This window comes from Fringilla coelebs, assembly GCF_963513975.1.
Source record: "Fringilla coelebs genome assembly, chromosome: 3".
In the NCBI taxonomy this organism is placed as follows: Eukaryota; Metazoa; Chordata; class Aves; order Passeriformes; family Fringillidae; genus Fringilla; species Fringilla coelebs.
In genome coordinates this window covers 54,358,975-54,376,776 of record NC_140030.1, presented here as the reverse complement: position 1 = coordinate 54,376,776, position 17,802 = coordinate 54,358,975, and the positions used below count along the sequence as shown (strand labels likewise).

The 17,802-nt window shown below is 38.0% G+C and overlaps 1 protein-coding gene across 7 annotated transcripts in view; it reads right to left on the bottom strand.

The window, feature by feature from the left end:
- Positions 1 to 17,802, bottom strand: part of LAMA2 (laminin subunit alpha 2) — a 336,534-nt gene that overhangs the window by 143,011 nt on the left and 175,721 nt on the right. For all 7 annotated transcript variants that reach the window (XM_084202390.1, XM_084202391.1, XM_084202392.1 and 4 more), the window contains exons 13-16: positions 13,699 to 13,806; positions 12,875 to 13,086; positions 6,745 to 6,856; positions 2,521 to 2,634 (exon numbers count right to left, since the gene is read on the bottom strand). In XM_084202390.1, the coding sequence (XP_084058516.1) occupies positions 2,521 to 2,634; positions 6,745 to 6,856; positions 12,875 to 13,086; positions 13,699 to 13,806 (546 nt within the window). The remainder of the gene's footprint in view (positions 1 to 2,520; positions 2,635 to 6,744; positions 6,857 to 12,874; positions 13,087 to 13,698; positions 13,807 to 17,802) is intronic.

Here is a 17,802-nt window from a genome sequence, read left to right as displayed (position 1 = left end):
ATGAGTCAAAAACACATTTCAGCTTCTTTTCAACTACATTTCAAAGCCAAGGAAGAGCTAAAAGAAGTATCATATCAGTAAATTAGATGCCTAAATTGTCTGTTGTATTACTGAGAAAACACCATGAATAATAATAAGGAGGCCAAAAGGCTGTGTAAACCTCAATAGAAAGAATGCCTTTGATGTGAAACATTTTTCTTTTTCAGCACTCAGACTTCTCTCTCTTTCACTTCAAAAGGCTTATGATCCAAATTGAATAGCAGCATTTAATAGCCTGCATGGATACTAACCGATCTGACTTACAGTGCTTTCAAAGTTGTAAGAAAATCCAGAAATTATTTTAAGCTCCCTGTGCACCTCTTCTCTATAGCCTGATCTAGTATAAGCTACAGAACAAAAAATGCAGAGTGTTTGATAACGTGTATAGATGAAAGTGCATCTTCAGCTTGTTATTTTCTACTTCCTTGTCAGTGCTGTGCTCTCTTACACCAGCACCCTTGGAACATCAGAAGGGGGAGCTCCGCTGCCTGAGTCAACAGCTCACACCAACCAAAAAACACAAAAAGCAATATGCAGCCTACATGGCCTTCTCTTTTATCCAAGCTGGTGCTACAGACAAAAATAAAGAGGGAAGCTGTGCAGGGGCTAAAATGTGAAGACACAGAAGCCAACAACCTCAGAACTTACATCTGGCTATGGACCTCTAAGCAAAACAGTCAACAGTTATGGCATACCTAAAACAAGATTCCTCCTTCCTTTTCTCTCCTGTTAATTGATTTTATCCCACACGAATATTATAAACATTGTAGCTGGAGAATACGGTCATTAATGCAAAAAAAAATTGTCAGGAAACACAAATCCACATTACCCTAGTGATACCGAAATAACAAGAAAAGAACTAATGTAGATATAGCAATAGCAGTAGTTATGCTAAGGCTTAGAAAGCAGTTCACAAGCAGGCCCTGGGAAACAGGCCTGGAAATATACTAAGAACCACAAACTAATAATTAAAGGATCTAGTAGAGCATGCAGAACACAGTGAAATAATAAATCAATGATAAAGGGTCTTGGTGGTGGGAAGACAAGCAAGGGGGATTAAAGGGGGGTAACCTATAGTTTTGAGTAGACAAGCGTATAGAATTTATGACTTTTAGAAATAATATCTACAAGGTTTATGTAACTGCATTGTGTACGGTTTATGTAACTGCATTGTGTACTTCTGTAAAAGGATATAAAAACCTGACGAAAAAGGGGAACGGCGGGCTCTGACTTTGAGACGATAGTCCTCAGACCCCAGGGCCCTCAATAAAGCACCGCACTAAACAACCTAGTTGTTTCGTGTCTCTCTGTCGGGCAACACTAGCAATAAACATTTTCACTGAGTATTAAGTGAAAGATTCAAAACATGACTGTCACGTCAAACATGTTTTTCATTCTAGGTACTTCTTGGAGGCTTACAGTATAATTAAATTGAGAATAATTTTAAACTTCTATTCATGAAAAAGCAATTTGAAAAATCCACTGATCCACACATTAAGGATATCTTGTTTTGCACTGCAATGCAATTAAACATCTTCTATGAGCAAAACAGGAAGAACAGTAATAATTCCAAGTGCCAAATTATATTGGAAAAAGCTTGAATTTTCATTTTGGCATTTTCCCAGCAGGTTTTTCTTAAGGAAATAAAAGGGAACATTTAGAAACATGCACATTACAGAGTCTGCTTGAAATTCTGCAGGGAAATGAGAGTATATCCCACTAAACTGGCACTGGCTTAAATTGTGCTTCTGCAAGACTAATGAAATTAGACATGTTGTTTCAAGCTTTATGCCATGTCAGACAATATAAAACTAAAAATGCCCTTGAGTCAATCAGAAAAGTATATTCAGCATAATTCACCCATTCCAAAAGGCTACTGAACAGGCTGGAAACAGTGGTGTGCTGGTAGGCTTACTATGGATAATATCACAGATTTAATTGCTGAATTAGTAGGTAAAAATCTCCGCAGTCTACAAGAAAAAAAAAAATCTGATTTAACTGAGATCACGGTTTTATTATTTTTCTGAAGTATAATTCATTAAGCGTTCCTTCAAGGTTTACTATAAATTTAGAAGAAGGAAGGCATTAATAATATCTTCTCACCAAACTAAAACAGAATGCACAAATTTACCTGCCACATACTATAAACTGAATATACTGCAGGAGACAAATGGCTGGGGAAGATAAATCTTGCACGAAAAAGCATTCATACATTTGCTTCCTTTTCAATGCCATACCTAAAAACTATTGTATTTTAAAACATAGATCCTATGTGATAAATAAAATCTTTTCTTCCCTTTACCGTTAAAGACACCATGTCTTGGTGTGAGGGGGTCCTTTACCTCAACATAAAGATCTCTTCTGTTACTCACTGTTTTTTTCCTTCTTCATCATTCCAGGTGCCAGAGGTCACTAATTCAGTTGCACAGGTATATTGGGTTGATGTTGGCCATGTCCATTGTTTCCTGCAGGGGCACTTACCACACATGCTCCTGTAATGTCATCACACACATCTGCATGACCAAAGCACGTACATGGTGCACAAACTCCTCCAAAGATTGTGCCATTCACACGCCTGTGTCGAGGCCAGCACGACTGCAAGGAAAGTGAGGTAAGAAGTTAAACTCTAGTTTGAACAGAGGAAGGAATGGGATTTTGAAATTTTTGTTGGATTTGATGCTTGCACACACAACAAACATACTTGCCAAATGAACAAAAATACCGACATTTCTCTAAAAAATTCTTTTTTCTGGTGCTGTGGCTTTGCACTGACCTTAGCTTTAGCGGCAGGTGTGAGATTAGAGGAAGCTTTAACTTGATCATTCTTCTGAAATGGTAAAATAAAGCAGAGAAATGAAGAACTGAAATATGACAGCATGAAAGCAAGAGGTACAGACTGAAAAACAGCCAGAAGGTGAAATACTGAAGGAGAGAGAAGGAGGGAAAAACCTCAAAACAACAAAAATGTTCTCTGAGAAGTTCAGGTACAAAGAGCAATTAAAATACCATTTAGTCTTGTTAGGACTCCAGCAAAATGCTACACTGAAATAAAGCACAAGCTGAAAACTAGGCTATTCATTTATTTACAAATTGTGCTTCTTAAAGGATAGTGATTCCCTTTAAGAAACTGCTCTGATATTTTTATTTTCTTTTTTAGATGTAAAATTCAAATCAAAATTAAATGTATGGCCAGTAATTTTGTAGGAAAGGTTGTCAGGACCCAGGACATTCCTCTGGCTGTCCTGAGCAGCCAAGACCCCTGTCAGGGGTCTCAGGGACCCTGGCACAGAGCCCATAATGCCTGTGGTTTTGATTATGACCCATGGAGCAAGTTACCAACCTTAGATGAATATCTGCAAGCCATGACAAATTAAGTAGAATGCTAGTGAATTTATCACAAGGTGAAAAAGTAGATTTTAGGGTTTTTAGAATGGGGATTCAGGGGGGGCAAGATGGAGGGATCTGGGCGTGTCCAGGCTTTCTTCTTCTTCTTTTTCTTGGCTTCCATCTTCTGCTGTGATGTTGGCACTTTTGGATTGGTTTAGAGTAGAAGCTCACTGTCTAACATAGCTGATGGGTATTGGAAAGTAATTGTAAACATGGTACATGTAGTCTTTAGCATAAAGACATAACACCGCCCCGGAGCAGGCAGAGTGCCTCTGACTGTCTTGCTGAGCGGATCTCGGCAGGACAGGAGATGGAATTTTATAGATAAGATACAAGAAACAACCTTGAGACCAAGAAATGAAGAGCCATGACTCCTCCTTCAAGCGCCGGACTGGGAAAAGAGACTTTCTAACTTTTCTTGGGGTCCCTCTGACCAGCTAGATCCTGACAAAAGGTGACACCATGCAACTGTGATACATCAGCCAAAATACAGCTACTCCCTTTGCTCATAATAAGATGTCAAGCAGCAGTCTTCCTTACGATATATTTCACAAATGACTTTATAGGGTTTTTCTTTTAAATGGCTTTATAGCAAACTATCCTTCTATAGTAGGACTGGTCATGTGATCCATCAATTTTGCATAAGATAAAAAAAAGTGCATGACAGATTTATGACCTTCAAAAGCATCTGGATAATACAAAGAGAAAGTTTAGCACTGAAAGAGTACTAGAAGTATCATTTAATAAAGAAAATCCTTTCCCCTTCACATACACTCTCCAGAAAGGTAACAAACAGACTCTTCTTTATATAAATAAAGATGTCCCTTTTTGTCTTACCCTTGAAAATTGAAAGTAATCTAAAGGCTAATTGAAATTATTCTTTAAAAAAAATCCAAAACCTGAGATATTACCCTTATTTTTCATTCTTTACATTCTTGGTTACACATTCCTAAAAAAATCCTGTAAATAAAAAAAAAAAAAAATCGAAATTTATAAAATCCAAAACCTAAAAACAGGTTAAAAGAAATTGCTGTATTTTTCTTTCTGTGGCATAAGATGCAAGTGGTTTTTACATAAATCTATAAATCTTTTCCCTCTTTTGGTGACTGAAAGTAATCTGTTGTGCACAGATACAAATGATATTGCTCAAGACAAGGCTCCAAAAGTCACTAATTTCAAGAGCTTAGACATGAAATATCAGTAGCAGGGCTCAGAACCATACTAAAAGATTACAGACTGAGGTCTTAAGAAAAGAAATTATGTAACTCTCAACTCTCAACTCTCAACAGGGAAGGTTCTTGAACATCATAGTGAAGCAGGTTAAGCACAACCGCTTCTGCATCAGAAAGGAAAGAGTACAGAGAATGGGAACAAATCTGACAGAGAAGAGCAATTAGATATGAAGATGTTGACAAAGGCAAGAAAATTCATCAGTGGAGCAAAGTAACTACCATGAAGGGGTCCAATTGGTATTAGAAATTTAAAATTTTATTTGCTTTACCTGTCCTTATGGTGTTTCTACGCACACAAAAATGTACAGAATTTTATTTGGCCAGAGGCTCGTAAAAAATAAATTCTGAATTTATATAATAGAAAATCTTGAAAGAGACAGCATAGTTTAAATGGGGTTGGTTGTTTTTGGAAGACTGATCATGTCAAAACATTCATAGCATGAAAATAAGAAAATAATAGTTGTTTTTAGTGCGGCAGCATCTATGCCAGGTACCATATCATCATTATGCAGGAGACAAATACATACATTAAATCAAATAATGAAGAGAAAATGGAACTGAAAAACTGCATAAAATCAAAATGCTTGGTTGAAACTGGCAGAAGTAAAATGAACGAGGCTGAAAGTACACAGAAGAAGAAACAAAAATGATAACTGGGGGAGAAAAAAGGGATTTTCAACTTCTCTTTCTATACTTTCTTAACTACTGTCTGCCTGCAAACCTTAAACTTCACCTTTTTTTCTTCCATGCCCACTAGCACGTATAGAAACTTTAAATTTGCAGCTCTATAAATGTGCTTTCTCTTTTGGAGTATGATCTAAGTATGTATCAAATTTCAGGGACTGTTTATGATTGAAGAGAAGATTTAGCACTGAAGGACACATTGTTGGACAGAAAATTTCAGCAACACCAAGACAGGAATTTTTCCCAAGTCCTTCAGCTTCTACAACAAAAGTAGATACTGAAATATCTGCAATCAGGGCTTTTCCAATTACTCTCTTGGACATCAGGCTTAAATCTGCACTGGAAGAATAAACAGACAAGCGAAAAAAAGTGTGAAACACAGTGAAACTGCATCTAGCATTTTGCTTAAAATAATTGAACAGACAGACAATGGCCAAGCTTTAAAATTATTTCTCAGCTGAGGTAAAAAATATTCTTCTCCACTTGTTTTCCCATCTGTACCATTTGGAAGTGATAGGAATATCCATTAATTCCTTCAGGCCTTCTTTCTATGTTAGTTCATCTAGCCCCAACAACAAACAACCACACTTGGCATGAGACTAGACTCTAAACCCTAAATATCACATATAAGCATGAAAATTTTTAAAGAAAAAGAGAGTTGACAAGCAAATGCCTAGAGTGCCTGTGTAAATGGCATACTGTTTGTAGTTTTGTGAAGCAGAGCATCTTGGTGTTTGAAACTATTTCCTTAGAGGCAAAGCTTTTGAAGAATGTTTTTTGGCTTCTATTCACCCCAAGCGATGCCCATGTGAGGCAGTTAATCATACGTATGCTTGTATGAACACATTCTGTGTGAACTAGAATGTGAACTTCCCTTAGTTAGGGAAGTGGGGATTTTTCTGAGCGTTATTATTTGTTACATTATTATCTGTTACAGGGGCAAAACAATGTGACACAATCCTCAGAAGAACACATGCAATTCTCAACAACTCCAAGGCAAATGGCAAAGCCCTGGGAAAACAAAAGAAGAAATTCAACCCCATTAACTCAAATAAATTGATCTGTCTTTGTTGTGCACAGGTCAGATAACTGCCATTTTCCTTCTAATTATGTTCATCCATTTGTATTATCAAATGCCTAAAGAGTACAAATATTGTTTCCGCTTCCTTTTTGTGAACCAAAATGTCTTTTCATAGGTTAGAAATCATCACAGGTGTAAAACTTCAGATTTTAAATGCTATCAGATATAATGAACCATCACCTGGAAATAAAGGTAACTAGTCAAGCCATGGCAAATTCCTAACAAGAAGGGACAGCTGTCCTATTATTTTCTACGACACAGGTCTGCTTCTACCTATCACAGTGTTAGCAACATTGAACTAGACTGCATCGTGATACTCACCTCACAGGAAGTACCATCATAGCCTGGAGGACACTCACACAACTCCACTGCAGATGCTACCCTTCTGCCCCTTGAAGTGTGGTCAGCAGATTCCATAACAACACTTCTTAGTCTGGATGGAACAGAAGTTAAATGGGCAAAACAGCAAATTAGATGGATATGTGCAGATGTGCAGCTGAATGCAACGAACACTTTATAGGGACATGCAGTGGCTTGTTTCTGTTTTTCTGCCTAATAATAAGGAGGTTTTGGTATTCATCTATTTCTTCCTAAACTATATATCTGTAGGCTTGTTACTATTTTTGTTCATCATGTGAGAGATACTATGGTCACTATACCCACTGATAAAAATAGATTAAAAACATCTTACAGCACTGTACCAGGCTATTCCTGACCCACAAGCCACATGTGCCAACTTGCATTGCAGCTGCATGTAGAGCAAATCTGACACTAAGGAGGGTCTTCAAAATTTATGAACCACTAGTCCAACTTTCTAAAATATTACATTGCTAAGTTTTGGATAGAAGGCATTTTTACTCTGGAGATTTGACCTCTGGAAAAGATGTCAGCCCTGTCCAGAAGGATTGAGGATCTAAGTATTATGTATATGAAAGAAAAATGTATGTACATGAAACAAAAAAGAAGTCTTCAGCCATATACTCTGGCCTCCCCAGTGCCAGAGAAAAAAAATACTAAACAGCTGTTGTTTAGGTGAACACTGACCATGATTTTTGTTTCAAGAGCATGGAAGTATGATAAGAGAAACAACAGAAGCCTTTTGATAGTCTTACAGCTATTATCAGAAAGAGATGTAATTTACCTCAAGAGTATCTTTCTGTGGAGAAAAACTGGGATTTGGGAGTTTAAATCTTATGAGAATTTGAAGGAACATTAATGTATTACAGAGGCTAAATTACTTCTATCTTCACCCAGTAATCTTAACAGAGTGTTTGATAAGTAAAGGTACTTGAAGAGCTTGTTTTGAAGTTGTCTTCAGCAGAAAATACCTTCATTCATGACATACATTTTATTAAAAAGGTTTTTTTCCTCTTCATAATAGGGAATTTATCTTTTGGCTGCAAAAGGAAATTTTTGAAAACTATTTGGATGACCTTGGACAAGAAAACATCCAAGAAAAATATTTTGTTGTTTCTACAGAAGTTGGAGGAAAGCTTAAAACAGAATATTTTCCCACTCAATTTTATGACTGCTCCAAACAAGTTAAACATGAAAGGTAATGGGGGGACAAAAGGGGAAATTTCTTAAATTAAGATAGAAGCTTTAGAATAACAGAAATTTTACCACTACTCGGAATATGACTGGACTTTGGACGGACTACCATTGTGTATAATGCAGTTAGACACTAAAATCTGATTTGGGGATACTAGAACCTCTGTAAATAGTTCTTGATACTGTTTTAAGAGAAGGATGCTTCTTCCTCTCCAGATCTTCAGTAAATTCTCTCTGACTTTTCACTATATCCCCTTTGCTCCATTACTGCACATTTATTGTTGTACATTTATTTTGCAATCATTTATCTGAAATTTCTTTATGATAAGATAATCAATCTCCAGGATATCAAATAGAGATTATTTTACCATTAAAAAAAAAATTAAAGAAGAAAACCTGTAAATGAAGAAACAATTTTTAAATAAAAGGTCAAATTTTATTTCTCCTTTGAACTACAGCTAGCTCCCTCTAAGCATTGATCTTGGAACAAAGAGAAGCACTAACACAGAAACAATCCACCCAGTATTATCCCACATTTGTATTCACTGAATTGTTCCAATTTTCATTACATTCTGCTATTTGCTAAATGGGATTTTAATGTGTTTAACAGTTTTTAGCATTAACAGTTACTCAGTGAAGAAAGCTACAGTGATTTTCTTTTCTCCCATTTTGATGCAGCAATTTTGATTCCTTGATGCCATTCTGCATTCATTAAAATACAGAATGCTGGAAGAAATGGGGAACTGGATCCTGGAGGTGCATGAACAATTTGAGGTTAGACATCAAGACCAAATATTTAAGCTGACTGTTACTGTCAGCAGGCAACTGTTGACTTCTAAAAACAAACAAGATTAAAAGGGAAGGGGACATTTCAGGCAGTATCAGCACAGCTTACTGTCTGCTGTGCCAGGCATCTGAATCACACTGGCTACATAAGGCACATGAAGTAGTGACCCAATCATTGCTCATTTGTCTTGGAGCCAATTCTGCACATGGAAAAAAAACCCCTGGCCTCTTCTTCCCTCTTTCTCCTTGTGCCTAGTACTGACTCCTCTCTGTGTGGCTGCAAACAATCTATTCTCTTTAGCACTCCAACTTCCAGTGCCTATCTGCATGTTTGCAACACTTACCATCAGTGACCACTCTGAATATTGAAACTGAATAAACAGAGCTACTAAACTTTCTTTGAAGCACAGGCCAACAGTATCAGATCAAACAAAATAGTAAGAGAGAGTTATCTTTTCTTGGCCTGTTGCTTCTACCACAGAAGGACTTAACTGCAACCATCTGGAAAATTTTTCAGGTTGGAGGAGGATTAGGTTTTAAACCCAGAAGCTGGGTTCACTTTCATATTGATTGCTGCATTTCTGTATTCTCAATTTTTAACTGACTTGATCATCTACTTGCCCACTCATATCAGAAAGCTTCCTAATTATGCTATGGAGCAATAACAACACTGCAAGCTTAAAATTACCTAAAAAATGTACACAAAACCATGCTTGAGTCAAACCCAGCGTGACTTCATTCATATTGTTCAGTGGATACTTGAAAGCCTAACAGATTAACTAATGTTTCAAGTAGGTTAAGCTAAACAAGGGTAAAAATAGAATCTTTAAATTAAAGCTCTTGTCAGCTGGAGACAACTCCGTTGAATTTTTAAGTCTTTTTCTACATGACTGCAATAAAGTTACTTTATGCCTCCATTCTGGTCTCTTTTTAAATTCAGATTATAACAGCACCTTTGGAATCCTTACACATGTGCTGACATCCATTTTTAAAACTTTCACTATGTAAATGAACAGGTTCCTTAATATAGCAATCTCTAATTAGTATGTTGCATAATTCTGTTGGTGCTTTGAGGCAGAAATTGTCATTCATGATGGATCTAATAACCCTGTAATATTTCTGTCTCTCTGCCAGACCCTCTTAACCCCCTCAGAGGAATATCCATCTGTCCACTGCATACACCTGTTTAAAGATAATAAAAGCCTTTTAGTTCATATCTACTTATTAATTAAGGTTTAGCTCTACAGTATTTCTTTTCAAAAAGTCTTCCTTTGGAGACCATCCACTCCTTTGGAGTCCTTAATCAGCCCTAGATATCACAAAGAAATATATTCTTCATTGGATCTACATTTTCCCTGAAGAACTAAATGGACAGAATATGGAGAAAACTGTTATTTTGCATGATCTTAAGAGTGATGAGCACAGCTTTGCACCTAATATGTTTCAGCATGAGTGAAAGTCAAAGAGAACATAAAACAGTTGGTAATGAGGCACATCCTGAAAATTAGCAATATCCCCACACAGCAGATCATAAGGTGGGCTGGATGGCACTAGATGCTGTTGCTGGTGCCTGGAAGCATGAACTGTTCTGAGGAGACTTCACTTTGTAAATCCCACCCTAACAGGTGGAACTATCATTGCTACACCTAAAGATGAAAAACTGAATTTGTTTAATTGCGATTGAAATTTCACATCCTCTCTTCTCCCAATGAGCACCCTGGGAGCACTAAATAAAATTGTTTACTTTATTACACAGTAATACAGCAACCACTGCATTCTTCTCTGGTAAGAGACATCAGAGACACAGCTAGAAATGTACCAGCAGTATTAGACTATTTATAGCAAAAAAAGATACTCTTCAAAATCACTTCAGTTCCTTTCCCTAATCCCGTTTTAACTCATTCTCTTTAAGGGACCAATCTTCACAACTGTAATGTTGCTACACCTAGAAGCTGATGGCTACAGCATGCAAAGCCTAAATTATATGTGTGTTGCAGAGCTCTTCTCACAGAGCATTTTAAAGAAGTGCTTTCAGAAAATTATCTTCAACACACCACTAAACCATTCCCAAAGGCTGAACATGAACAAGACTGTGAAATGGCGAGGCACCACACATGACCAAATGGCTAAAGCAGTAATCTGGGATGCAGGCAGTGATATACAGTCTTCCAAATTTGCCAGACAGCTCTGCCTCACTTACAAGGCACGTTCTATAGATTGTGCCAACTCTACGTGTGTGTGCTTGCCTGAGCCCTACACTGCTGCCCAGAGGGAATCTCGTCCATCCCACCCACACTGTTCCACAGCACAGGCAGGATGGAGCCCTGACACGGCCAGCACTGCATTTTCATCACAACTGCCCAGCCAAAGTGCTTTTTGTAAGAGAGCCCCCATCTCCTACTAGTACAAATGTCAGTACTCAAATATATGTAAACCTCTGATAACTGAAGTTTGGCTTCCCATAATACTTAGTAACACCTTTGGCCCAAGGAAAGTCAATCATACATATCTCCTTTAAAAGTATGCATTTCCTCTACTACTCAGTAAGAACTCTGGCCAAAGGGAAGTCAACCTTACATATCTGCTTTAAAAATAGCATAAAAGCCCCTATTGTTCACCCCAAAATTGCTCCTGTACTCCTTTAGTTTGGGAAATTCTGAGTAATGGTTTGGGGGTTTTTTATTTGAATGAGAGGAGAGCAGAAGATCGTCACTCCCTGAGCTCCCACTAGTCACAGCTGTAAGCTGTGAATTAAAAGCTCATGGTCTGCTCATAAGAGGTGAGCTCTGCCCTGGTGTTTTGGCTCTCCTCAAAAATCAGGGTGGGAAGCTGAGGGACCATGAAAGGCTTTCAAACTGGATGCAGGGAGATGCAAAAGAATGCAAGGTTGATGACTGAATGAGCAAATTAGGAAGCAGTTTGGCCCAAACTCGAGCTAGTTATGATTCACAAACTTACTTACAGAGATGTAATACATACTAATTAAACACAGGAAAAGACAGAGACTGAAGAGATATTAATTCTTTTGCAGGGAAAAAATTTACACTGCTGAAGCTCAAATCAAAAAACTGCATGCTGTTGACACAACCTGCCTTTCAATTTAGGATATATTTTAATTACCTAAGTATTCAAATGATGGTTAGATTGCTGAAGAAATTTCACAGCAGCAAAAACTCTGTCTGTGCTCTCAGCAAATAATCACTAAATGTGCTATCAGCTCCTCCATTCCAAATTGGCTTATGCCACTGAATCAACTGATGTGCAGATTAGAGAGCATTTCAGGTTTCCTGCCTTCTGAGTAAAAAGCTACTATGCAATCAATTCCATTACTCATTTAAAAAATATTACTTATGCCACCTAACTATTAATGTTAATCACACAGTATCAGGAGAGATGTTTTCTTCACCCCATCTGGAGTATTTGTTCATGCACTTAGAAAAATTTGAAATGCAAGATGAGCTTTACAGTTTCAAACACACTGCAGCAACTGAAATAGAACTGATTCATCTCATATGTCTTAAATTTTATCAGAGGACTCAGAAGAGTTCACATCAAATCAGTGAATCTGAGCAGTCCACGCAGCATCCTGACATAAATCAAGGGTAAGGCTTTGGGATTAGCCAGTTCTGTGTGTGGTGCTGATTAAAAACATAGAAAATTCCCCTTGAGGCACTTTTCCAGCTTGGAGACTCAGGATATTATTCTCTGGTTCACTGTTAATGTCGCCCTGTATGGTCATTAAATAGGAAAAACGATCTATAAGCAATACATCATTTCCTACTTCAGCATGTTATTACTGCTCTCCATGATTTACCATGTACATGGGAATTACTGTGTTCACAAAATCAACATATTTATAGAACTGTCATTCACGCCTTTATAGTCCATGTAATTTCATTTTCTTAAAAGGCTGCTTCTTTCTGTTGCCTTCCTCCTCCCGTCTACCCAAAATGAAAAACATACTAACAAAAGTTGAAAGTGTAAATGAATGCTATGGATTTCATGATAATAAATTAGAGGGTTTTAGGTTGTGGTTCAGCCTTGTTCTCTGAAGAGTGAAAGCAACTCTTTTGAGAAGCCGCCTGTAGCAAAGGCACCCGTTCCTCACATTCACCTGTAGATGGCATTCATCCCATTGCTGTACGTGGCTCTTATGAGGATCCTCTTCACGTTTGCAAGGATAGTCATGAACTCCCTCCTGCTGACTGGAACATCAGTGCCATGCACTGAGAAATATTCTGGTTTCAGCACAATTTCTTCAGTGTGCTCTTCGGAAGGCTGCAGGTGAATTATCCCTTTTGGAGTGCTGATTTTCAAGTCACCTCCCTAGAGAGAGTCATGAAAGAGAGAGATTTAAACATGAAAAAAGTCTTGAAAAAAAGCCCATTGGGGTACATGATTTATTGAATAATATATTTTACAAGAATAACAAATATCAGGAATATTCACTTTTCATAAACCTGAAATGGGCTTGCCTGATAGTACTGAAAAGCAGTGGAAAAGAAAGTTTGGGTTTTTCAGATAAAACCTGCTGTCATGGTGCATGGCTCTACATAGGCAAAAGCAAATTCATATAATGCTGAGGTGCAAAAGAAGAGATCTACTGAAAGAATGTCAAAGTGTAACCTCAAGTGACCAACTATTTTATTTCTTCATGGATGAACAGGAAGCATTATAGTTTTCTAAGCTACTTACAATAGCTGCAATAATACCAGAGACTCCTTGAGATATTGAAGCTTTTAGTTTTCTAAAGTATATCCATTTTCTCACACTAGAAAATACCTGAAAGTATGTGCACCCTTCTGCTTTGTGTCCTCAGCCACCAGACTTTACACCGAACATCTGAACAACCAGGCCATTTTCTCTTTCTCTCTTTGTCCCTTTCTTTTTATTTCCTGTCTTTTTTAAAATTTATTTCTTTGGCTGAAAATACTTTACCTCTATGATGACATCAGATTGAACCATCAATTTAGCTGTTTCTTCCTCTTCTTCTTCTGTGACATCATAGGAGACTGTAAATCTCAGATGTCCTCCAGCAGCTGCTACCTGGGGAATTAAAAGACAGAAAAAAAAATTAAATAAATAAAAGAAAATGGTCCTTAACCACTTGGGGGCAGTTTTCTTGAGCATCAGCAGATTTCTAGTGTTGCAAAACCACATGCAGATCCCTAAGGATTACAGCTGTTGAAGGCTGAAAATTCCTTAAACCCGCAGACTAACAGAGAAATCAGAAACAGATATGAAATCTGTGCAAATTTCCACTAAATACTTGCATTAGACTTTCAGTGTATTTGTTCAGTTATATGGTTCTCATTTAGGCTGGCCTCTGTATCAGCAGCCTTAGCAACCTACAGAAAATTCAGTAACTTCAGTTTTATTGATGGAGCAAACTACCAAAATAGAAAACAAAGGGCTGAGATTTGGTTTTTTTTAGAATGAACCATAACCTAAAGTAAGAATTTTCCCTGATGGAGTCAAATAAATTTACTTTAAAAGAATGCTTCAGCCCTTTCACTCAGTTTGACCCAGTCTACAATGTGAGAAGTCAGTGACCAGGCTCTTGTGTCATGGCAATATATTTTTTCCATGCTCTTTTAGCCCCCAGGATCATGACAGTGACACAAGCTATTCCATTATAAATGGAATGTAGTATGATGCAAATCAAAATTTGCAGATTTGAATGACAGAGTTCACCACAGAAATAATGCTTTCTGTTAATTGATTGGAAGCAGCATAAGTAAATAAAATCCAGCAAGAACTACATTTTGGGTTTTAAATGCATCTGCCTCATATTTCATTGAAATGTGAGCCTCCTCTCTCAGAATATTAAAATCACAGGGATTCTTCTGCCCTTCCAATGCCTACTGCTGAGCACAGAGCAAATTTGTGAATCTTTTACAAAGAGACTAATTTGGTTATTCTCAAAGACATATTTGTTCATCATACTGGATGCTTTTGCACACAGTAACAAAAAGCAGTGAAAGTCAACATCTTCATTATTTTAGGATTAATCTAATTCAAGGGGTGAAAAAAAGGTTCCAGCATTTAAGGCCTGGAAATCAACTGATTTTTAATTAGTGATAACGGTATATAAAAACCCCATACCTGAGGCTGTAGAGCTAATTGTTAGGTTAAAGACAGAAAATTCCCTCCAATTCATAACCTGGATCTTGGACCATAGAATATCTCAAGCTGGAAGGCATTCCTACCAACTTGGTCACTGTCCTCTTTACATACTTTTAATAGTCTGATGTCCTTGAGGTACCCAAGAGCACACACACTGCTTTAGGTGAGGCTGCCCCAGTGCAGAGCAGAGCAGGACAATCCCCTCCCTTGCCTGGCTGGCCATGCTGTGCCTGATGCCCCCCAGGACAGGGTTGGCCATCCTGGCTGCCAGGGCACTGCTGACTAGTGTTTAATTTGCCATCAGCCCAAACCCCCTGATCTCCTACCGCAGAGCTGCTCCCCATCCTCTCCTCTCAGTTTGTGTGTATAGGCAGGAGCACTATCCCAGGGACAGAATCCAGAACTCATTTTTGTTAGCTTTTGCTGGTGATGGCCCAGCTCTCTAGCCTGTCCGGTCTCTCTGCAAGGCCTCTCTCTCTACCCTTGATGGAGTCTGCAGCTCATCCTAGTTCAGTCACTAAGAAACAGTGGCATCACTTGTTTACCTACACAGTGTCCAAACCTGCTGGGACGACTGCGACTACTTAAAAGCCTTGACTATAACAACATGAAAAGACTTTTTTTTTTCCTTGGATACAGCTGTTACAGCAATTTTGTTTTGCCCGTGGTCAAGTCTAAGCACTGGTTCGTAACTGCTAGAGGAATTTAGAAAATTCAGATATCTGAAATGCTGCAAGAAGTACCCAGAATTGCTTTCATCTGTAGACAAACACTTTAGAAGAGTAAGTTTTGCAGAATTTTATCATTTCTATTTCAAGTTCAGACTAACGACAAAGATTCAAGAAAGTGAAAATAATGGGAAGACTAAGATTAGGCATTTTCAGGCAGCCCATAAAAATGATGAACCAATACAGGTTTTACTTTTTCCCAGCTACATAACCTTTACCTTAGTATATAAAAATCCAACATGAAAACTCACAGGTCACAAAGCAGGGCAAAAAAAGGAAAAGAAAAAGAAAAAGCCCTAAAGGAAAGGCAGCTAGAATGGATTACAGACTCCTAATATCTAACCAACAGGAAGCACAAGAGGGAAGGGGTGGGTTGCCTAGTCCAAAAAAGAGAACAGTCAAAGGAAATATGAAAATATAGAAGTCTGGAAAAATGCAGTGGCCATTTTTATTTACCTATGGCAACTGCAGGGAAGTCATGAAGAAGATTCAGCTTGACTACACAGAAAGCTGATTGTAAGGATGGTCAAACAGTACCAAATTACTTGAAAATGCTATTAAAGTAGTTCATTAATTACCAGTGGTCCAACACGTCAGAGATACTCTGGATGTGATGCCTAAGAGTAGGAATATGACCAAAAAAGTCTCTTGAGGTCACTGCTAGCCACAGCAGTGTGAGTTTTGGCCCTGCAATGGGCAAGATTCGCATATCATGAACAGGATCACACACTGAAGACAAGGTCCCCAAAAGGCACTTATTGTAGAGAATACCTCGCAGTTCAAAGTATGTATTTACCTTGTATGCTGTATAATACCAACACAGATTAGAAAAAACCTCAAACTTACATAAACCAAAAAGTACTGCTTCCTTTTGTCATTATTTCCAATGGTAATTTCCTTCCTCTGCATATTTGAAGCACAAGTTCACTGACAGGCAAAGGAAGTCAGAGGTCAATCCATGTGCACGTCATCTTGTGCAGACAGTACTTTTCACTGAATTTTAAATATAACTGCAATCCATAAATTGGGCACCCAAGAAATCCCTCTACTTTCACGTTTTTCTCTGTATCATCCAAAGATTCAGAGCTCTGCTTAAAGGACTGTCATCTGAGACCACCAATACCAAAGAGAACAGGGCATAAAAGTTTGCCTGGCTGGTGACAAAGGCATGTATTGTTGAGACAAGAATAGCTGTATAAAAATGTCAAGGAAGTTCCACAGAATTTCTGTTGTCTCTCCCACTTGTTTTTAGATCAATGCATCAAATACTTATTTCCAGCTTCGGAGGCAGAATTTACGTGTTCAAGAACAGTCACAGACTGCTCAAGAAATAACAAGCACAGGAGAGAGAAAACACAGCTATCTTAGTTCTAATCCAAGAAGTTTCTGGCAGATAAGTTTTTGGGGCTTCTTGCAATTTTTCACTGCTAACTGTACTCTACTATTATGTTACATGTTCTTAAGAGAGCTCTTAAGAGATCAGGCAGGACTTTTTTTATAACACCCTAACAGAGGGTCAAGCAAAACTGATGCAGAAAAGATGTTTCCTTTCTTGTGAACAAATGCCCATGCTCAACAGCAAAAGAGCTGAGGGGTAGAAGGAAGAACCCAGTATTACCATGTGTAAAAACAAAACAAAACAAAAAAGCATGTTTTGATGTTATACGTTTGTCCCACTAAAATTACTTTTAAGCCAAGATAAGTGATAGTAGACCACAAATACTTATAGCACTGAAAACAAACAACATCTCTACAAACATGAGCAAGGCTAGAGATAAAGGAAGCTTGCATCTCTTCATATGGAAGTCAAACTTTACAAGTCTTTCTCTTCCTGCACTTAGTGGATGCGCTGCTAATGCTTTCCCAAGCCAAGCTGTCAGGATCTCTCCTGCTAATGTCCTTGGAGAATATCTTCTTCTTATACAGATTCATATTCCATCTTGTTGTTGAGTTACTACATGAAGATCCCCACTCTGCCTCTCCAATGCCTCTTGTAACTCTGCCTGTAAAGGTTTAACACTTTGACCACTGCACTGTGGCTGCCTCATTGCTTCTGAACATCTGCCACATGTAACTTCAGAAGATTAGGAGCTATCTCCATTAAACAGGGTGCTGATTACAATCCCTTATCTCATTAAGCAGTAAAATGCTCTTCTGCCAGTTAAGAAGAGACTCAGTTGGTGATTAA